We start from the raw sequence: 23,385 nt of genomic DNA on the forward strand, positions 1-23,385 counted from the left end.
AAACCCCGTTCTGAAGACAGAATTTCTTATCTTCCACATAAACAAGTTATCTTTCCTAATGACCCATGTGAGATGAGACGATAGCACTGCGGTCGTTGTACAAATGGAAAATGAAAGCAAAGAGATGAAAGTGAAATGCTTCCATTTCTTTTGCTTACCTTGACTGAGACTTGTGAGACTCAATTTCCAGAGAATGCAGAAGTTATTACAAGCACTTCACAGCAACCTCTTCCCAATGCACCTCCATAACTTGCAGAGGCACTGCAGGAAGTTTGATTGAGTGAGTTCCTGCACCGCCATCACCACAGCACAGGGCTGATGAGTTCCAGCAAGAGAAGGAGGCAGTGGCCTCACGTTGCATTAACACTACTCAGCTGACCCAAGGAACCACTCTAACACAGCAGTGTGCTGCCAGGAGCCACTGCACCACCTGGGTTAAGCCTGACATCTCTAGAGGATACTGCCAGCAGTGACGAAACTCCTGATGGGCTCCACAGCAAAGGCCTACTAAGTTCAGAGCAACAACTCAACATTTCCATAACTCATAGCCTTGAGTATCCAACCAGGCACACATGCCATGAGAGATGGGTCATCAGCTACCTGCTATGTTTAAGTCACTCGCCTCATGGATCCTGGGAACTCGATGGCACAGAGGTACTGTGCCCTTCAGGATAAAGCTTCCCTCCTCTTCAGCAGTTCTCCTGCTCCAACCACTTCTTCACCTTCAGCAACAACCTTCTCTAAAGCTATGACTCAGATACAAGGCACTCCCCTCTCTAAATGATGAAATATTTCTGCGACAAAACACTGCAACAAACATGCTTGATATACTATTACTAGTGTTTCACTGCACCATCTTCTCCTCCTCTGTTTTTTTCCTTTTTAAGGACATTTTTGAAATGTCCCTCCTGCAGCATCCGAGCTACCCATTGATTAGCTGAAGTACCACAACCTCCAGGGGGACCAACACATTCCCTGGGTCCACCTTCTCTGTATTCTCAATGTTGGAATGGCTCCAGAAAAGCAAGCTGAAGACATGAAGAGAAGAAAACCTGAATACTTAAAAGGGCAAAGCACTTGCTGGCTTTATTCAAAGTGTGGTGGTGAGCGTAATTATGCAAATTCCAAAAGCTTGTCATCATTGACCTTTTCAAAACACGCGTGTCCATGAGTCTAACATACAATTCATTGGTGAACCCTGAAATGTATTAAAGGTCATCAGTTCTAGAACCATTTCTCATTACATCGTTAGAGAACGTAGTCGATGCATCTGGCAGGAATCATCACTGAAAACAAATTTGCTTTAAAAATAAAACAGGTAAAAACACCAATGCAATGGTTGGAAAAATGGGAAAAAAAAAAAAAAATCCCATACCTTGAAATAGGTCTGTAAAAAGAAAACTAATGTTCTCGCAATGGAATATCAGTCTATTTGTTCTGAAAACAGAACTCAGCAATGCCAGAGCTTAAAGAACCTGGTTCACCTGAAGCCCTGTGAGCAGACTGAGTGAACTGCCAGGAGCCACCGCTGATCCCAACTTAGTTCATTCTGACAGTGCATAGAGCAAGTCTAAATCTCACTGTGCGCGGATCCTTTGGGGCTTGGCTGTCTCTTCCGCCCTATTGCTTCAAGAATTATGTCACAGCCCTCTGTATTCCTTTGGGGAAGGTTGTTCTCTACCTTTCTGATCTCATTCACAGAAACACACTGACAATTGCTTCGTGCTAAAAGTCTTTCTGTGAAGAGCTCACGGAGAGCCTGGCACAACAATAAAACACCTCTGTGAAGGGTTCTGTACCGTTCAGGCTGCCAAGGAGAGATTCTAGACAGAATATGCACAGGAAAAGAAAAAACGCCTTATGTGCAAAACTAATCACAAACCAGTGTTGCAATTACTCCTGAAGTCTATGTCATGTTTTCTGTGCAGAGCTCACTTGAGAAAACTCGAGTACTTTTCCTTTCAAGAAACTGAAACATGATGACAAATAGGTGAAGGTGTCCTTAATTAGACCAGTAGTTAGAACATGAAATACAGACCTTGTTCAATGGCAGAGCTATGGCTCTAACCATGCTATGGATGTAATGAACATTAAAACAACAAAAAAAAAGGCTGAGTGGCTGGATCAAGCAGAATTAGTTGTCAGAGTATTGCAGAAGATAATGAATCTACAACAATTTATGCCAATGAAGGTAGCTCATCTTTGAATCTCGAGGTCTTCTCCCCTCAAATAAAACAAATGGTTTTCTCTGGGATTTGCATGCAGTCCAAGCCTGCACTTCCTGAATTCATCTCCTACCGGCAGCACCACAAATGACAGCACAGATCCTGCTTTTTCCTTTGGGATCTCTCGTCTTTCAGAAGGATGAGTTGGTTTGGCCACTTCTTTTACAACAAATGGAAGGACACCATAAGCTATCAGGTGGTCCCAAGGCAGTGTCTTTGAAATTCAAGCAAGGTATATACCCCCGTCAGCCCTACCATATAAAACTGTAGAGGGGCCAATTACAGCAAGCACTACATGGTAGCACAGGTCTGTGTCAAATCAGTGATGTGACACAGTGTCAAGCTCAGCAGCAGGGTTTTAACTGCTTATTTTCACCTAGTGCCTGCCTGCAGCATCTGTCATCACCAGAGCATTCCGCGGAGTCCCAAACAAGCGGAACAAGGACACCAAATACAGCCTGGCACACAGAGCTGGAATTATCATGCTGTAGTTATTCCATTTTCACCTGAGGCAGTCAGCAACTCGGGACCCATTTCTGGAGATAAAGCCATAGCACAGCCATTACTCAGTGACCAGTATTCCTAGGAGATAACTCGCTGCTCACCCTTGCACATATTCCAGGAGGTGGTGCTGTTACTCGGATGGAAGCAGGCTACAAGCTTGCGCACAGGGTTTGTGCATCCCAAGCACGGCCAATCTCACTGTCCAGCATGACTACACGGATAAAATACATCAGCAGATCGGGGGGATTTTATGCAAAGAAATGCACAAGCCCAGATACGCGTGCACACACAATGCAAACTGAAGGCATCATGCAGAGCAACTTGTAAATGCACATTCAGTATTTTTAACAACTCAATGCCTATCAGGCCCTAATCCTTCCAGCCCAAAAGTACCAGTTCTGAAAAGAACAGAAACTCTTCATTATTGTGCATGAATTCAAACTGTGCATTATTACAAACTGCTGTGTCACCCATCTGCAACAGCCATCTGGGACAGATGTTGTGAATAGGATCTGGCAGGAGATTTAGGGTCCACAGTCAACTCATCCTACAGCTGGATCATTTCCCTTCTGAATGTCCCAGCAGGAAATCATGCAGTACCATCTGACCAAAGGAAACCATACACACATGCACTGCGTGTCAGCTGCCTTCAGACCTTGAGCTTCAGTCACGCAAATAGCCCAGAAAGCAGATAAATGCTGTGCCAGTACCATCCTATCCCAGGCCACCCAATCTGCTGCTCAAGAGCTAAAGCTCACCTGATTGCTTTTATGGGCGTGGAATCGATCACGTGTAATGGAAGCAAAGCCAGACAAACTATTTGTTTGCTGGTCAATTTTTTACTTCCCTCCAGGGACCCCAGTTCCTTAGGCCAAAGAAACTCCCCTTAAAACAAGCCAGTTAGCAAGAAGTAGAAATATTTTTCATTAGATTTTGAAACAAATCAGCTATTCACAAGGAAGCCCTACAGTTTTCTCTGCAGATCAGTTTGGCAGACAGCCACATTATTTACTTGCTGTCACAGACAGCAAATTGATCCACTGGCATTTAAGGGTGCCTTTTTTACCCATTACTATTTCAATGACCTCCCCAGCACAGCCTGCACTGTACCAAGGACCTGAGTCCTGACTGCAGCTTTTAATCTTCACTAATCACAAAACCAGTAAGGCTGAATTTCACACATAAAGCAGTATAAAAGCAGGAACCAATGGAAGAGACTCCTTTGCTTCAGAGTTCATTGATCCCTATACATGCTCACAGTTTGATGAGAAAGTTAATTTAATGACTCTGAAGGGCAACATACATTTTTCAGGCTCAAGGTAAAACATCAGAGCTGGTGACACCGCAATGCAGAATTAAGGTAAATGGCCCTCATAAACAAGAACGGGATTACATTATTCTCACTGGTATGAAAGATTCCCCCATCTGTCCCACGTCATGCAGAGGTTAAGAGCAAGCAGGTGTATGCACATATCTATTGGAAATGGTACACCAGCTGAAATAACATCACCTGCCATTCCCCAACACAGTGCAGGAAGTGAGCACAGCATGACCCATGGCAGCACACACAGACATCACGGCCCAGCCAAGCTGCAGGGAGGTTGGAATTTCCATCACGTCTCGCTAAGGAAAAACGTAATTAAAACTATTACACTTGGAGCACTTCCAGCTCTATGAATCTGACAAAAGCTTTTATGATGATAAAAGAATAATAATGTCCAGTAAAATCCCTGTACATCACTAAAGAATTTTACTGTCAGAAATCCAAGGGAAAGAACGCTTAAACAAGCAAATGTGCAACTGCTATAGAAAAGAGGCAGTGAGACTCTTCCATTTCATAAACTGAAGTTTAACTTCCCAGCTCTGCATGCTGGCACACCTGCCATGTCAGAAGAAACATCTCTTGTTTTATTGCAGGTCAGAGCAACTTATCTGAAGATATTATGGATGGAAGTGTTCTCGTGGCTTCAATAAAACCAGCCCGATGTCCTTTCTGTGATGGCTCATTTTGACACTTCGATCCACTTTGCATTTCTACCCTTTGAAGGATGCCCAACACAAGAAGGAATTTACAACGCCATCCACCAGCTATGGGTGCATCACAGTAAGAAATGCTCATGCTTGCTCTTTTTATCGATCCATGAGGCGGGATATTATTTGAGGTGACATTAACAGAAATGTCACATTACTCAAAAGAGAAAAAGATAGTTCACAGTTTTTGGGAAAAAAACATTTGGCAGAACGCTGCCATCTGCACCAGTACTGGAAACTAAGCCATTCAAATATGCATAATTCACTTAATCTTATGAAGATATCTGAAAATTAGGCTTTTTACTATGTTTTCCAAAGAAGCATCACTTTGCATACTGAGTATTATACCCATCTGGAACGCTGGCACTTGCAGTACCCTCGCCTTTTCAAGTCCATGCCACCTTGTTATACGGGACTCATCACATATACCGAGCATCTGAGTTCTGGAAGCTGCTTTTGGGAAATAGGTGTAAGGAGGGACAAAAACCATGAAGACTGCTCAAACAATCCAGCACTGGAGCGGAAACATGTTAGGGATTACAGCTGCTGGAGATGCAGAAACTGGAGAGGGAGCCTGGTCATCCACAGCTGCAACTCTGCCTCTGTCCCTCAGTGATCATTTAAATGGAGTATACCTCATTTTATTTAGTTGTTGCTTAATCCTGGGAAAGGTAGAATGAAACCTTAACAGATTAGAACTAAGGTTTAGAGGGTAGCTTTGTTGCTTCTTGACTGCAGCACCCTGTTTGAAATAAACACAGATTCTTTCCATTTTACCCTGAGCCTCTGCTGAATAGCGCACCTGAAGCAGCCATCGTGAGTGTGACTCCAGGTATGAGAGCAACCTCTCAAATAGGATCATCTCGCACTTCCAGATTGATGATTCTGACCCAAGAAAGCAAACAGCATGCAAGGAAGACCTCTGAAATGATTAATTAGTAGTACTGCCAAACCTAAATGGGCTTTATATCAGCGTCATTATGCTATACTGTAAGAGATTAGTGATGATTTCAGGATAAGGCTTAGCAAAAAGGTAGTTGCAAAGTCCTTTCATACAGTGTAGAAGCTTCTCATTCCAGATCACCAGACCTTCCTGGATGTTTGCTAAGCTCAAGAGACTGTAAAGTATGGGCTTCAGAGGTCTGTGCTGCTATCTGTTCTGAGCTGCTGGGCAAACCTTAGGAAAGGGACTGTGAAGCAGAAATGAGAAAGCAATCTCAAGCTGACCTAACCACCTGCTCTACAACAGTTTTCCAGGAAAATGTTCTAAGCAGCTGAACCTAATCAAGAGGCTGGACGCAAACCATTCACCCAAGGAATTCTCAGTAATGAAAGATTAACGTGCCCTTTACTTTAGGGGGTTTGGACATGAGACAATCTCCCATCTTCTGATTTACTTTCCAGAATTACTTTCTGCGCAACATTTACAATACCCATTTCTACTCTTAAAGTAGCAGCAGGAAGAATATCTTCCTTGAGCAAACAGATTTGAACAGGCTGCAGGAAACTGCCAAATTCTGATCTCGTGAGGACCAAGCTTAAAATTTCAACATGATTTCAGTTACATACATGAAGAACTTCCACAAACTAAAATGTATTACATTGTATTAAAACAGGTGAATGGTACTACTTCAAACATTGAAATGTCTATGATAACAGAATATTTGAGAACAGCAAAAATATATACTTACAGGTAAACAATACACTAGGAAAAATTATGTTGCCTCGGGAGGTTCTGAAATAAAAACTATTTTGCTGTGTGAGTGACTGAGCACAGAGCAAGGTCACACAGAGAGTCATGGAATCTCCAACCCTGGAGGTACTCAGAAACCACCTGGATGTGCTCGTGGGCAGCTGGCTCCAGCTGACCCTGCTTAAACAGTGGGGTAGCACCAGGTGATCTCTCGAGGTCCACTTCCAACACAAACCATTTTCTAACTCCTAGGTTCTAAAACCTTTCAGAAAATAAGCCACACTACCAACCAAGAAGTAACCTGCTTGTACAATTTCTGGCAGTAACAAATCCAAGCATCAGATCTGCTTTGGTTCTCCTGGAGAGAGAAATCAGATCTCCTCCTATTACAACAGCCCACTCATGCAAGGTCAAATGTAGACACATCACCTAGGTGCCCCCAGCATGGTTACTGGCAGCAAGCAGCAGAACTCAGCCTGCTGCTCTATAACACATTTATTCTACAAGCCTTTTCTTCGCTGGTAATTTCATTCAGATCTCTCCCTACTGCTTGTCTACCAGCTTTTACAAAACCCAGACCAATACCTCTGTATCTCCTATGCTTATTCAAACAAGGGAAAAAATACTTGGTAGGTACAAGTTGTAAAGGAGGAGACAGACAGACAACTCTGCAATGTAAGCCTCTATTTCTGTTAGGAATGGTTAAAAAAAGAAATGTAGTCTTTTGCTGACCAACGTTTGTCTGAAGAATACTAAGTATCAAAGGATTACAGTACAAGCATTACCTGGTTGTAGTTCTCCGGATGTCTGATGAGATCTGTTTCTGTGACAGAAAAATGTCCAAGGGCCTGGTCCGTATGAGAGCCACTAGTGAATAAATGGATCTGGAATAGATTAAAGTAAAAGACATTTGTAATTGTAAGGACCAGATAATTAACATTGCCCTTAGCTGCCATCCAAGAGCTTGCACTGATGCAACAGTGACGTAAACCAGTGGTTACATGCCCATTGCAAACAGCAAGTCCAAATTAACTACGACCACCAATACAACAGAGCTTTGTAAAAGAGCCTACCAGAACCCACAGTCACACACCACGAAACGGACCATCCAGAACTGTTACCAGAAACACATGCAGGAATTGCTCCTGCTGCTACCGCAGTAAAGGTGAATGATTACTCTCTTTTTCACATCTCAGTCTTTTTCTGTACTCTGTACACAGCCGTATACATAACATGAGAGGAAAAAAGCATTATCATGGACAGCACAAGTCTTAACAGAGGTAAAGGATGCCCTCACAGAATAACTGCTGACTTCTTCCTTTAAAACAGAACACGCTACCAAGTTACGGCAAGTTTCTGTTCTGCTGCTATATATTCTTGGCTTTCTCTTACTGGGACCTTGTCCCAGCTGCACTGGTGATGGTATCATCAATTATTTGATGAAGAAGCTTCCCAACTTAGTCAAGGGAACAATAAAAAGCAATTCGTCCTATTCAGAGCTGATCCCTTTGTTACTGTAATAACTGCAGCTGCCAAACAAGATAGCAGCGCGCATTTGTCAGAGAATCGCTCATATTTCATTAATATTTCTGCCAGAAGACAGAGAATGTTTCCTGCTTTTCTTCCTTTATTCTAATATGAACTTTATCATACACTTGGGTATTGACAACTATTTTAAAGCTGACAGGCACTGGGCAATTATCAACCCTTCTCTGAAATTTCAGAATATTTTAGCATTCCTTTCCCCCAAACTCACTCCCAGTGACAACCATCTGTCACATGTGCAAAGCTATGCAAGTTTAAAAATATAAAAGCACCTCCCCACACAACGTCCTTCCTTTCAGCTCGCCATGGCTCTCCCGGCTCCACTCCCATGTAACCACAACAGCAAAACCTTTGGGCCACAAGCACCAGAACTGAATTTCAAGCCCTCTCCAAAGGTATGCTGCAGCCACGCTACCGGCTGGAGCTCAAAACAAATACTGTAAAGCTGTAGCAACAGAGGAATAAAGTGTTCCTCCGAGACCAGAATAGATGGATGCTGGCACAATCCAGCATGTGTATTTTTACAAGCTGTTATTGGAAAAAAAAAAAAAATCACATTCTGACTAAAGATGAAGCAGGGCTTAAAGAGAGAAGGAATACCAGGACAAAAGTTACAGGTGAACGGTGAGAGGCAGAGGGCATGTGTAGCTGATGCTGTATGGAACCAAACAAAGAGGAGGCAGGTCTGACTGAACCTTACACAACCTCCTCTGTCTGAGAGCACAGGCACAGCCTTCAATCCTGGGAAGCATCCAGGACTAACTCATAAATGCCCTTGAGTTCAGCAGTATCAACGGATCGATTCCTCTGAAAGAGAGGTGAAAAGGGGACTCGATCATAGCTTACATGCATTTGCACTGAGGAGATCTGTTGAGGTCTAAGGGCAGAGTCACATTAGGAAAACAAAGCCTTTCAGATGCTAAAATAACCCTCAAAACTACCAGTGTAGCCATTCACAGCAGATTCTTCATGCCAAGACTGAGAGGCATCCAACAACCACAGTTCAGCTCACTCATAAATTACTGATAATGAAGTCATCATCCACCATCAGTCTCTGCCCTCTGCTGTTCAGAACGTGGAGGTTTTGTCCACATCCCTTCACCCCAACACAGGATGCACAGATAGCACCAAGCTAACCCACTGTAACACAACTTATTTTATACTACTGATCTTTGAAGAGGCACAAGAACCCACTCCTTTCACAGGAGGTATTTCACAGTCCTGCTTTGCATTCGCAACTCCTGCTGTTACAATTCCCAAGAACATTATAGAACCATTATTGCCATTTTGCCACAATCTGATAAAACCACTTATATTCAAGTCTTCTTCTATTGTCCATAATTCCATTGAACATCATTTTATTCCTACTAAAATATGCCCACAGTCTACAATCAGATGCTTAACAAAATTCACCTCTGAATTCAGGCTAACCCTCTCCTATTTCATTTGTAATTTCTGTCCTAGTCTTTAGCAGAGGGAAGACAGCTGAAAATACCCACAGGAAATCCATCAGCTTTGCAGAAACTCTGCTATTTCTTTTTACATGCTGATTGTGGCATAATAGCATTTAACAGACCTGAGGAATAAAAAAGCCAATTTCAAACTGTTTTTCTGAAACTATGCAAGGCTTCTCCTTCACTTTTGTTGTGTTTTGTGTTTTTTTTTAAGGCCAAGTGGCAATTCAAGGCCTAACAAAAAACAGCTTCTCTCTCCTATGAATTCGAGGGGGATCAAAAGGCAGGCAGATAGATATTCCACTGGCACTTGAGAGGAAGAATAGAAGAGAAGGAACCAAGAGGCGTGCCTTAATATGGTAATGTATCCCTCATGCTTCCATGTATTTGAATGTCTATCAGGTAAATAAGTACTACTGAGAATTTGGAAGGAATTATGCTAGTATTGCTATATTATACTTTCAAAGCAGGCAAACCTGCCCATGTTGAAAAGCTATTATAATGTTATTCAACAGCTCACAGCCTCAGGCTGCAAAACTCCTCAGCAACAGAGAGGTTATGGTTTCCCTGAGGAAGTCTCCTTCCTACAGCAGGGCACGTAGGTGTCTGGAAGCTTTGCGTGCCTTGGGGAGCTGAAAGCACTGAAAAGCAGCTAGCAAGCTAGCAGAAGGGCTGGCAAAGCAGAGCAGCAGGCAGAGCACCTAACAAGCAGCTCACACCATGACTGGCTCCAGCTCCAGGAAGGCTTCACTCCCCAATGCTTCAAACTGCTCACTGCAGAACCTTGTACCATCCACCTTAAGCAGCTGCAGACAGGACAGATGACACAGGGCCCCCAGAGAACCCATACCACACAGAGGAGGATTTCAGCTATCATCTGTGTACTTTAGAGAATGAAACGCCATTTATTTTTGCCCATTTCACCTTGTATCTCCCTCCTACCACTCCTTTTCACTTTCTCCAGGCAATACAGCACTATTTCATTACGATGTGAGTCATCATTTGTAACCTGAAAGTACACGTCCCTGATCACCCAAGCAATTCGATATTCTATTTTTTCACAAAGTCACAGACAAAAAAGACCTCTGAAGGTCCTCAGTCCAGCCCCTTGCTCTAACAAGGACTACTGCCAACATGTATGTGTGTTCTGCAAGCCTCTAAGGATGGACATCATTCACTGCCTCTGCTGACCTGCTCCAACACTGCCTGCCATCCCAGAGAAGATTATTCTAACATATCAGAACCTGCCCAACTACAACCTGAAGCCCTTTTCCCTTTTGCCTTTTGCTACTACTGGGAACACACAACCCTCCCTGCATAACTACCTGTCAACAAGCCCAGCTCCCTCAGCTGCTTCTTGGTGGTCATGCCTTAACCAGCCCTTCACCCTCTTGGTAGCTTCTCGCAGGATCCCATGTACGATCCATGTTTCCAGAAGCAATACCCATGCTGATAAGACAGGATGGCAAAGCAGTCATTTCCTGAGTGGGAATATATTTTCCAAGTGTGATGCATTTTTCTCAGAAAGTCCCAAATAGAGAATATGGTATTTTCGAGATTGTGTGAGTCACAGAACAAAATACGTGGAAGTGTCACCACTACTTGGCAAAAGCTACAGCTCGTGATCAGAGTAAATAAGGCTGTTCCACAGTTGAGATACATAACCTGGTAAGTTATTAAACAGAGTAAGCAAGAACCATAATTATCATTTCATAGAGAAAGTCCTCTAGATCTGGCATTACAACTGAACAAGCTAACGCTTGTTAGCCTATTGCACGTTGTATTTGCTGTTTGTGTGAGGAAAGCAACAACTCACATATAGGTCATATCAGTAAGTTCAGTCTTCTAAGACAGAGCGGATTCATTTAAAAGTTTTAAAGCTAAGTTAATGCAGTAGCACAGACTCTCTGTAAGAGTCAGAAAATGCAAATAGTTGTTTATGCAGCTGTTCAACTGTACACAGTGTGTTTTGTGTGGCTATAAAAGTTAACATTAACATGGCACTGCAATGAAGTCCTTTCCAGTCACTTCTGCCTTTCAATTTTCTTGCTTTTAATTCAAACTAAAATATAAATCAGAGCACTGCACTTTATTATAGCTCTGAAGAGAACTCCCACAGTTGCACATACGTATTTGAGCACACATAATATCAGTGTGTGATCACAAATGGAGGAGCTGGGCTCCAATCAATCCTTAGATGTATGTATCTGTGATGGCAGTTGATGGCAGCCCTCTGCATATACCACAGAGCACAGTCTGAACGTAAGAATTATCAGCAGCACAGCTTACTGCTTTCAACCTAGTCCAGCAATGACTGTGAAGGCAGCAACGGCAGCATGGGGAAACTGGATGAACAGAGAAACATTCCCCCTCCTGCTTAGTCTTGCAGACTCTGAAAGCCACAGTCTAGGAAACTGCATAATAACTAGCCTGACTCAAGTTGTTTTCTGCCTGCACCAGTCTTAATGTGAATGAACATTTTTCCTCCAATTGCCAGAGGGGAAAAAAAAAAAGAGTCCAAGTTTATTTCAAAGTACAATCCCCATAGGAGGTCATCATCTTCCCTGTCAACACTTTAGTATGTTGCCCATTCAGCACCTCTCTTCACTTCACCCCAGACAGTGAGAGGATCTCTGTTCTCAAGGCCCCAGCTCTGACCTGCTCTTAATTCTACCTTGCTCTCATTAACTGCAAACTGAGGTATCGAGGCTGCCTAATGATTTGTTCCTGCCAAGTAGTAGATAAATCAGAGCACTGATGATGACTTACAGAATATTTGCCTCACCTACTATAAAAATCAGCGTACCTCAAATAGAGGTAGCTTATCAAGGGGAGAACACTTTATTTGAGTTTTACATCATTAAGTCACCTCTCCCAATAGCATTGCTGTCTGTAATCTCAGTGCAAAAGCCAAGGACTGCACCTGCACTTAAGGTGAATTGCTATCTTCCTTTGCAGCTCAGAAAAGCACATTCACAGTGGGCAATGAGAAGCAAAAGGTTATTTTAGATGCTGCACACACAGCACCTGATCTTTCCCCAGGGCTGTCAATCAGACATCTTCCCCGGCAATCAATTCATGTAAAGAACAAAATGTAACCTCATTATAGTTTTCAGCCTTGCTCTGTCACACACAGGATTAAAGCAAAGAAGGTATCTTCATTCAAAACCCTCTTGTTCTGATTCTGACGACCTGCTGATATGCTTTCTTCGAGGAGAAACTGCTCAAATCTGTTCTGAGTCTTGAAAAGATTATTTGTCAGGCCTCTGGGCACGATACCAAGTGGCTCCATGGAGAAGGAGAAGAAGGCAGGAGAGGTTAGGGAAAACACTACTGAATAACTTTCAGAACTATTTTTTTGTTTTACAATTTTTTATCATCTGTTATTTTTGTTAAAACTTGTCTCCAGAGTCACCACTGCTGTCAAGTTTGGGACTGCAGGTTGCATCCATCTTAAGCAGACACAGTGCTTCTCAGACATCTGCATTGGGATGGGCATACAAACACCATACACAAATGGGAATAGAACTAGAATCTCAGCCAGGTAGAGACTGAACATTTCCCAATTTAGAAGTTGTTTCTTGTATTTTTGTTCAGATGCTCCCTAGTACTTCAGAAAGGGAAACTGCATTTTATTTTGCTGCTATGACAGAATTTTGCTCAGAATTTTGAGTGCACATTTGTGATGAACTAACATTTGAGTCACTCCTTGTCTCTGGGAGCCAAATGCTCTGTCTTGCTTCTACCAGACATTTTCTAAGGCAAATGGAGACAGCCCACCTGGTTATGGAAGTGACTAATGTGCCAACCTGCGAGGGAGACTTTTATACAGCAATTACAACCTTATGAACACGGTACGTACTTCATTTTCTCATGGTTCTGCCTCATTTGGGAAAGGTGGGGGTATTATTATTTAGAGTAATTCACTTTTAACTATAGAAAATGCCAAACTAGCAAACAAGAATCACTTATACGTTCAGCACTAGCTGACAAGGCATTTAAATAATAAACAATGCCACAGTGGGTTAGAAGAACCATTTACCTTATGTAAAAGCTTGCAGTGCTCTTGGTGCTGAGCATGCAGACTCCGCCACTGGAACCTCAGCTTCCCATTTAACCACTGAAGGTATCGAACATCGACTCTGCCCTCCAGCCCATACTCAGGTGCTATCTCAGTTGTATCCCTCCCGCTGTGAGTCAGATCATCTTCACACTAAAAGCAGAAGAGAACACCAAGTTAAACAACTCCAACATTTTCAGATCACTCAGCAATGAACACAGGCTAAAGAGGTAAAAACTTCCCTAAAATTCAGTACTCTGGAATAAACACCAGCTTCACCGCTAAGATGCAATGGGCTTTCTTCCTCTCCAGTCTTTCATCTTCCATACCCAGGAAGACACAGAGTGATCCTGAGACATTAAGCATACTCTCTATTCAGATGGATGAACCACATTTTGCCTAGGTCCAGGAAGTCAGAGAACATAAGAAACAGATTTAGTTCCCGCAGTATCTTTCTGAAAGAGCTGCTGTACTAAGTGACCCAATTTTAGAAATCAATGCCTTATATAGGGACAAAACTACGGGCCTTTACTTACCCAGCTGTTCCCTTTTACCCACCTAGCATTTATCTTCTTGTAGAATGGGGATAAAGAAATAACCACCCAGCTGACACTGCTCGGGAGTCTGCAGGAACATTTTCAGCCTCTGTAACATGGGAGTGAACCTGAGGGGCAACCGTCCCATAAAGCCTTGTTTTGCCTTTTCTCTAGAGTAATTTGGAAGGGAGAATAAGAGCGTCCCCTCATCCAGCTTGTCCCATTTTCCTTCTGCAGTAGCAAATAAACAAGTAACAACACTTTCACCTTGTGGATGTAATTTTGCCTTGGCTAATTGCCTAACGTGAAACATTTCTGCTGTATCACCTCCCCAAGGAGCACAGAGGGAACCCCACCTTCCCCAGCCCCTTGGACAAAGATCCTTCGCATTTCCAAACAGGCCGCTCCGTTTTCAGCTAAGACTCTGCTAAGTGAATAAGGGAGGAAGGCATGGGTTGGTTTACCTCTGATGACAGTAACACCATTTAACAGGTGAGCTCTCAGCTTCATTCAGTCTACAGAAAGTACACACAGTGAACACAACCTGTAAATCCAAATGTTGACTACAGGGTGTTATAAGAAGTAGAAATAGCACAGACCTGCAAAGGCCTGCTAAGGGGCTTCAGGACTGGTGATGTCCAGCTAAGGAAGCATGACCCAGCTGTTGGATTCTCAAGACCTTTCTTTAAAGTAGAAATTTCAAGTCTACTTGAAACATGACTGTTTTCAAGAAAACAGTAGAGCAGATATTTGTACCCATAGACCTCAGTGGTATTTAAACATATGTGCTCCCCTGCTTCACAGACATCCGCATTCAATAAAATCTCCTACAAATTCAGTTGGCAGGCAAAGCTTGAATATAATTCCAGTTTGATTCCTAAACTAAAAATGCAAACTGCAAAAATGCAAAATGAAGAGAGCTTAATTAATCTTGCTTTAAATGCAGATTTCAGCAGATGTGCATCTGTAACAATGATCAAACAACCCCCTAATGCTTGCTTTGACCTATTGCCTCGGTTGACAGTGCCTCTAATACAATGAGTGTTCCCATTATTTATAAGCACAAAAGTGCTGGTCTGGTCACACAACAAAATGTATCAAGATTACAGGGCTTTTTTTCCCTTTGTTCCATGGCTCAGATAAATATGTGCTATAAATCACAGCAGCACAGGGTTCATAAAGGGCTTTTCCTTTTAAAGGCACAGATGTGTCTTCAGAGAAAACAAAGGAAAAGGAAAAAGACTATCCCCTTTGTGTCAAGTGCAATGTCACTCTTTTTCCTCAGGTGCCATCAGCTTTTTGCTTCATAATAAAAAGGCACTGAGTCCTCGGGCACTGCAGGCCCAGCTACAGCATCTATGTGCTTCAATGGCCCCGTCACCATCAGGCAAGGATTCTGGACTATGACTCTGTATAGATACGGTTACCAGGTTGTCCCTAAACATGAGCCAAGAGGCTGGGTGTTAGTAGTACACCGGAGAAAACACAGATGTAAACAGCACTAAAACACTGCAAACAAGCAGCCAGAGAGCCACAAGGTCAAAGGCCTTTGTCCTCCTCTTGTATTTGGGATTCCCAGACTGAAACACTCATTTTCCATTATCCGCAGTTCAACTCCAGCTCTCCTGGATTAGAGGTTTGAGAATGGCACAAACACTGCTCTCCTGGGGATTCATTTCAGGAAGGAATGGCATTAGACTCAATTGCTTTGGCAGCAAAATGACAAACACCGTGCAGAGCTAATTTTATTGTAGCGACCTGCCTTATTAATATTAAAATAAGGAAGCTAGTCAATGCATTTTTTAACAGGAACTCTATTATTTATTTCACAAACTGCACAAAAAATTTACTTTTGCTATGAAATACTTACCCTGTCATAAAGTAAACAAGGTAAAAAAAAAAAGAAAAAAAAGAAGTATTGCATATTATACTGTGACCTCAATTTCCTGAGCCATCTCTACCATCTAAGACTATTCACTGCTCTCCCAGAGAGAGAGAAATCACTAAAATACCAACCCAAGCTAGGGTCTTAGCTTCAAATACAACTGTGAATTTATCTAATCTGTGCAGTGATTTGGGCACACACCTACACTTACTTCTAATACAAAGAAGTGCATGCTATTTACCAAAGCCATGACGAGAGCAGCCCAGCAGCCACCCAGAGCTCCTAACAGCTTCCTCTCACTTGGGCAGCTCCACACCATCTCTTGGAGGGATCAGTTCAGAGTCATGTATCAGAAGAGCTTTTTGCTTATAAACAGTTAGTTCATGTTTCTCTTTGATTCTGCTTCAGACAGGAACTGCAGCTCCAGAACCACAGGCTTGCAGAACAAGAACCACATTAGAATGTACGCATACCTCACTGCAGTGTTGGAATCTTTTCCAGCTGGTGACACCAGAGGTAGTCATGTCCAACTGGACAACACAGACTCAGCAGAGCACCTGGGATTAGCACAGCTGTTAAGCAGAAGCCAGAATGAAGCATAAATGCACCTCAGGTTTGGTCAGAGCTAAATACAGTCATGAGAATTCAGTCTCCAGCACCACAAGCTTTGCCCTGAGCATTCCTCCCCAGGCTATTTCATGTCCAGTTGTTATGAGAAAAAAAAAAAGATACCAGATCATTCCCAAAACACGCAAATGCACAATTACACAAGGCAGCAAACACAAAAAGAGCCTACAGTTCTCATGGCAAAGGCACTCGGTGCCAGTGAGTCAGAGTCATAAAGCACAGTGGACCAAAAGGGGCCACCAGATATATATAAAAGTACTTGGAGGAAACAAACAAGGGGAGGGAGAAAGGAGGATGAGAAAAAGACACATGGACATATTAAGTCTATTTCACATTCCATGTATCTGAGCAATCCTCTTGTATGTGATTTGATCAGAGAGAAACTAAAGGTTAAAACGCTTCAGCATATGGCAGAAATAAAGCTTTTCCTTTTGCTTTGAGATACAAAGCAATCCCTTCTTACTGGAAACGAAGGAGCAACTCTACCCACAGTGGACGAAGATAAATTAGACAAGTTCTTTGCCATATAAATAGTTCAAAGAACAACCAACACAAGCAGCAAGGTGAGGAGGGAGCGTTTTTGCACTATAGGCTCCATTTGAAGTATGAGAATTTACTGTTCTAGTGTGGGGATGACCACACTATGCTGATACATCTGGAATAAATTAAACACCAAACATTATTTTAATGGAAAATCCATACAGCTTTAGGTGAGACTTCACAATATACAACAAGTAGTACCTTAAAGAAAACCCCACGCTGTGCAACTTGCTCACTTCAACATCTTCCCAAATCATACAGATACATTTAATGCTGACACACACTCGCACCAATGTGGTTACCACTCTGAAGAAACAATGCACTGCTTTATTCCACCCGGTGAGCCCAAGGAACAGGTCCACGCTGTCTGCACTATTATGAACGCAGGGCTACAGCAGGGCTGCTTCCCATGGAAGATGCTCTTTTGCAACCATGAGCTGCCATCTGTTGGTAAGTGAAGGGCGGTGGCAGTCTCTGGTTCAGCCCCAGCCTGCTGCAGCTTTTCTCCATACTTCTTCCAAATCCCCCAAAGGCCCAGCTCTGTGCTTCCATATTTGGACAGCCACCAAACAGCTCTTCCCATGGAGACGCAGCCTTGTTGGAGCACGCTTAGCATAGGGATACATGCACCAAGCCATATCCCCAATGGGCAGCAAACCTTGAGTGGTGCAGCAGAAAGCAACAGTCAGCTAAACCCTCTAACGCATGCTCCCCCAGGTATTCACCTCCACCAAAGGTAACCTGCGCCTAGATAGAAACTAGTTACTCTCAAATCTCAACTACAGTACACACACAGAACCTCATATCCCAAAGGAACACCTCTAGATTGCTCACTGCAGGGCTTGCAAAAGGCAAAACAGTCATATAAATCACAGCAATAAAGCGCTTCTGTAAGCTTCTACTGAGAGCTCATTCTGAACTGCTCATAACTCAGACAATGGTTTGCATGTGACATAACATATGTTAACCAGTGTAATTACGCAGCTTTAAATAGGTAGGTGTTTTGTTTGGTTTTTTATTAAACACTGTAGCTAGGAATACCAGATTATCAAACATACAGTCCTAATTCAGCCATATATCTACCTGTGGGAGGAGAAAACATGAAAACGAACAGTTTGAATAGAGGGATGTGAAAGGGACAACACTATTTTCATTAACAGCTCCATCAACAATGCTAATTGACTCTCCTCCTAGACACAGAAGGACCCAGACTGCTGGGTCCTTGCTGTGTGCATGGAAAGATTGGTGCTGTAAGAAACCAATGTGCCAACTAAATATCCAGATATTAGCACAGAAGAGTCCGTTTTCCATTTAAAAAGGAAGTGCTCATAGAGTAGAAGTGATGCTCGTAGCATATTTGGAAGCAAGATTTCAAAAAAGAAAAACTGCTATGTTTCTGCAAGACCTTTTAGCTTTCAAATTTCAATGTCTTCTGTAAAAACTACTCTCCGTGGCACTCCCAAGAGCTCTGCTGGTATCTCATTGGCAAAGAGTGAAAAAGAAGATGCTGAGGGAAGGCAAAATGCGAGCACAGCTCCTGTTTCTTGCTGCCTTGTTCAAACAAGCCTGCCTGGCAGTAGCCAAAAGCCTGAGGCACCAGAGCAAGTCATACATCCCAACCCTCCTTGTTGTTCAGAAGGCCTCATTTAGAAGCTCTGCATGAAAGAAAAAGCACTACGCCTTTAACACAGCACAGCAGCACAGCAGCATTACCCATCTTTGGAGCTACAAGGTCAAGGGTGTAACACTTCAGCCCCTAAAATAACTGCATTATGGATCCTGATGAAACAAAGAAGCCAAACACGCTGAAACAAACACATGGCAAGGCAAACCTGAACCTGCAGAACACGACGTTTTGCAAGGCTGAACAAATTGCAGTACAGATAATGCCTTGCACTGCACTTCCTCTGCCTGCAGCTGCAGCCCTGTTTGCTCACATCCATTTAGCTCCACTGTGGGAAGGCAGCTTGACAGGGGGCATCCAGTGAGAGAAAGAAATGCAGCATGCTACATCAGCAGGGAGCCTGAAGGAAAGGGGCCAGGAGGAGAAGCAGTAACTGCCTTGGACCAGAGGTAAGGCAGAGCTCTGCCATATATAGAAGGCTTGCCATGTCCTCCTTTGCATGTCCATGTTGATCTCCTGAGGAATAAGTGCCTCCCTTCCACAGACCCCTGCAATGAGAGTTAACCCTTTTCACTTAGGAAGGGACAGATTTTCCCATTTAAATAAAAAGGTCAAAGACAACTGGAAGGCACCAAAAGGCACTGCCCACTCCTTGCCAATGGAGGGCAGGAGAGACACCAAAACCTTTATAACATCACTCCCGTTTCCTCAATACCTCTTCTAGTAAAGAACAGAGCACCAGCTGCACCACTGTGCCCTCATATTTGCACTCAGTACTCACCATCCTCTCCACTTGTGAAAGCTCAAATGACTCCCAGCGACTGGGGGTAGAACCCCATCCAAAACCAGCCATAACATCACAGGCTCAAGTAATTCTGCATTTATTTGAAATCCAGACATTACCCAAAGAAACAGCAAGTTCAATAAATGATGACTGCGAAAAGCCTAAATTACACGTCTTTTTGATCATTTCTGACATTGCTTTTAGAGTGCTTTAACTTGACATGGCGCCTGAGAAAGTCGTAAGAGTGTATTCACTGTGTCAAGCAATAATAAATGTTGTTAACTAAAAATCTTCCAGTGCTTTCTGGCAAAGAATTAGAGGAGAGAAAATCTGCAGGAGAACATTTAGGGATCCTGTGCCCTCTATTTAGGTTTCAGGATCTTAAAAAGAGTGTTCATTAGCAGCTACTGTAATATGGCAGTGGTAGTAGCAAAAGAGATAAATGGTGAGAGTTTCAAGTAAGACAGGAGGTTGAATAAAGCAGAAGCATTAAGCACAGGGAATAGGGGAGGCAAATCAAAAAATGAAAGCCGACAGGCTCATATAGGCTGTACAGATCTGGAAAGTAATTATGATTCCAAGTTAGAATCAATGTGTTAATAAAATTCCCTACTCTCCATGACATTGTAATACATTAAGAAGGGGAAAAGGCAGCAAACTAATATTTACTGACACTGGTGTTAAAGGTGCCCTGGTTTTTTGCTGGGAAGAAACATCAGGCTTGGCTACCGCCTTTACGCTTTGATATAGTAATGTGGTTTAAGAACAGCCGTGCTGGATGAGATATCTGTAAGAGAAAGGCATTTCAACAGCAAGATGAGCAACCGGGCAGAAGGCTCATGCTATAATGAAAATAGCCAGTGAGCCAAGTCAAGCTGTGACAAACAAAAGGGGAATCAAATTGCAAACCCAAGAGTCAGAACGCATGTTTAGTTTCATTCTCCCAGTAAACACTACAAGTACTGAAACTAAGTTCACTTTGGCATGCTAGAAAGACGTACACAAATTCTAGCTACAATAGCCATAATAGCTCTGTTTGTTAATTACTATGCATTCACAAAAGGGGAGAGGAGTCCAATTTCACACAGAGGGCAAAAGAAGCAGGCAGAGGGAATTAGCAGAACCAAGAACAAGTATTTATACACCACATCATGGTGATAACGAGGGAAGTAACATCACTGCCCCCATCTAAAAACTCAACAGCCTTCTCATGTAATTAAATTACTGGGCACATAAATTAATTTCAGCTGCAGAAACAATGCCAGTACATGCAGTATTCTTCCCAGGAACAGAAGGAATTCTTGCTCACAGTGCACTGCTATTACCTGTACAAGCCACCGTGCAGATTTGGAAAAAGCCATGATGTGCTAAAAAAGCAAGTTTATATCAAACAATAACCTGCTTCTGAAATAAATGGAAAGACAACATGAGAATTCTCCAAGTCTACGGGTTCAATGAAAAACAAAATGAGCAACAGAACTCACGTTGTTAAGGCTCTATAACCTGTTTTAAGGTTCATAAATGCTATATTTTATTGTTATTATCTTGCCTTTCACTGTGGTCAGCCAGTGCTTCCAACAAGTTTCTCCTGAGGTCCTCCTCCTCCTTCTGTTCCTTCTCAAGTGAAGATCACTCAGTTGTACCAGGTGTGGTCAATGACAGGTTAGCTGGCTACAAGCACAAACAGTTAAGCTACAGAGACCCAGTGTAACTAGCAGAGTTCCTCCAAAGGACACAGAAACCCTGGTTTCATGGAGGAACCTATATAGCTCCAGTACTCACAAGTCTCAACTAGGGAGAAATGGTGGCTGCTGGAAAAGCACTGGGTTTGGTTGTGAGTTCTCATAATCACCTCAGGGCAGACCAGAAAATCCACCAACTTTATAGGAAAGGACACAAGAGGAAGAATCCCTCAGATGTGGTGGGTTTTTATTTGTTTTTAAATTTTCCCTTGTACTCCAGGATTTCCACGTGGAATCAATGAACAGCACTCGAGATTATTCCTCACGTCACCCAAAGCAACTAAAGATGCTAAATTCAACATCTCTGCAGTACTTATTTGAGACAGAAATCCACAGAGGGTGTAAAAAGCCAATCCGTGTCCAACAACTAATTACCCAGTGATTTAAAGCAAAAACAATAGGCTAGAATTCCAAAATAGACACATTGTAAATCTATGCGAGCCTCCAATTCAGGCTGTACTCCAGCCTTTACAGGACCAACACAATTAATGATTTCCTCTAATTATTTTATTATTTCTAGTGTTGATTAGTGCAAGATTTGAGCTTCCACTGACCGCCTCTGCTGTCACCAACCTGCTGACGAAGCAGGGCTATCAATTCACAAATGAACTTGAACTACAGCAGCCGTGTGCCAGAGCCCAGCATACACTACCTGCCCTTCCTCCTCCTCCTGTACTGCTGAAGTAGAGCTGTGGATGAAAGGCTGCAGAGGGCAGCATCTCCCCCAGCACTGCAGGCTGATGCAGCCCACAGCAGGCATCCCAGACCATGGCACGGCAGCCTGCAGCACTGCCCTTGCAACAGAAATGCACTGGAGGCCACATAAGACAAGGTGCCCTGAAGGATTCTCCTAACACAACCAGGCAGTCAGCCCACAGTATCATCCAATGTACTAACATACCCACCCTTACCAACAACTACTCCAAGATCACTTTTATTTCTTAATTACATTAGATACATTGAGCACTACCTGCTACCACCCGAACTCCTTCATCATACTTTTACCACTACGTAGCTAACACTTTCAGATATCACTTAACTTTTGACTCAGAAGATATAAGTGGCTGTAAAATTAGGTTTGTTGGACGCTTTTCCTAGCTCAGGATCTTAAGGCTCTGAATTCCTCACAGCGGTGGAGCACCACGTCCATCATGTGTCACGCATACCCTCCTCCCTCTATAAATAACAGACTGAAATCCTTCAGATGGAAGTGTTCAATTTGCAGGAGAGAAAAAAAAAAAGCATGTTGCTAAGGAACCGTGGAGAAGAAAAGGCCATAGAGTGGTAATCTGGAATGAAATGAATTAATTTAATTGGCCCTTGATTTGTTGGGTATTTGGCACACTAGCAGCAATTTTGCTGTTGGTAGGCTTTGTTTCAAACACAGCCTGGAAGAACGGTCAGAACATCCCTGCACCCTTCATTTAGGGATTAGCCACATTCTCTCCTCTTCATACAACAGACCCTTCACACAACAGTCCACATTTGTGGATCTCCAACAGCATTTTAACCACATACGCATCCCTTTGAGCTACTGCTATGCTGCAGCTCCTGAGGCTCTATTTCTTTAGATGAAGACACAGAGGCGGGGGGCTTTCTTCCCATTTATTCCAGTAGACCAAAAGATGTGCTCTGATAATAAGCACTGGCTTTCATTTGATTTGGCTTTGCTGACTTTGGCAGAGGTCTCAGCAGTGCACAGAACCAAACCGTATTTTGTGAATTGTTGTTTTGCAACATTTTCAAGAAGATATTTTCTGTTGTTTATCATACATTTAAAAAGTGTGGCAGAACGTTTTTCAGGCTCTTTCTCAGCTATGAGCTTCGGTTGCTTTAAATGAAGAAGAAAGAGAAAGAAATGCTCTTTTATGATCTTTCTTTAACTAGGTTTTTTTCAAGTAGTCCTGCCTTTTCCTTCTATTTATTCTAATAAGAGAGAACTACAACTGCAGAAACTACATCTCTGACGTGCTTAGAAACTTCTGTGCCATCTGTTATGTGTCTTCCAACACCTGAGTATCAGAAAAGCCCGCTATTTACCATGCACAAAGTGCCAACACTCCAATTGTTTAAGCTGTACTTTAACCCACGAGATGCCTGGTAACAAACTGACAATCTCACCTCTTGTAGCTCAC

General features: G+C 42.8%; 1 protein-coding gene across 4 annotated transcripts in view; it reads right to left on the bottom strand.

Moving 5' to 3' along the window:
- Window positions 1–23,385, bottom strand: part of TEDC1 (tubulin epsilon and delta complex 1) — a 62,925-nt gene that overhangs the window by 31,322 nt on the left and 8,218 nt on the right. For 2 of the 4 annotated variants that reach the window (XM_085511158.1, XM_015869484.3), the window contains exons 4-5: window positions 13,495–13,665; window positions 7,239–7,337 (exon numbers count right to left, since the gene is read on the bottom strand). In XM_085511158.1, the coding sequence (XP_085367284.1) occupies window positions 7,239–7,337; window positions 13,495–13,665 (270 nt within the window). Of the gene's footprint in view, window positions 1–7,238; window positions 7,338–13,494; window positions 13,666–18,932; window positions 19,273–23,385 lie in introns of those variants that run through there. The other 2 variants (XM_085511160.1, XM_085511159.1) reach the window with 2 other exon arrangements.

Source organism: Coturnix japonica, chromosome 11, assembly GCF_054131305.1.
Source record: "Coturnix japonica strain WE chromosome 11, WE-NBRP24, whole genome shotgun sequence".
Classification (NCBI taxonomy): Eukaryota; Metazoa; Chordata; class Aves; order Galliformes; family Phasianidae; genus Coturnix; species Coturnix japonica.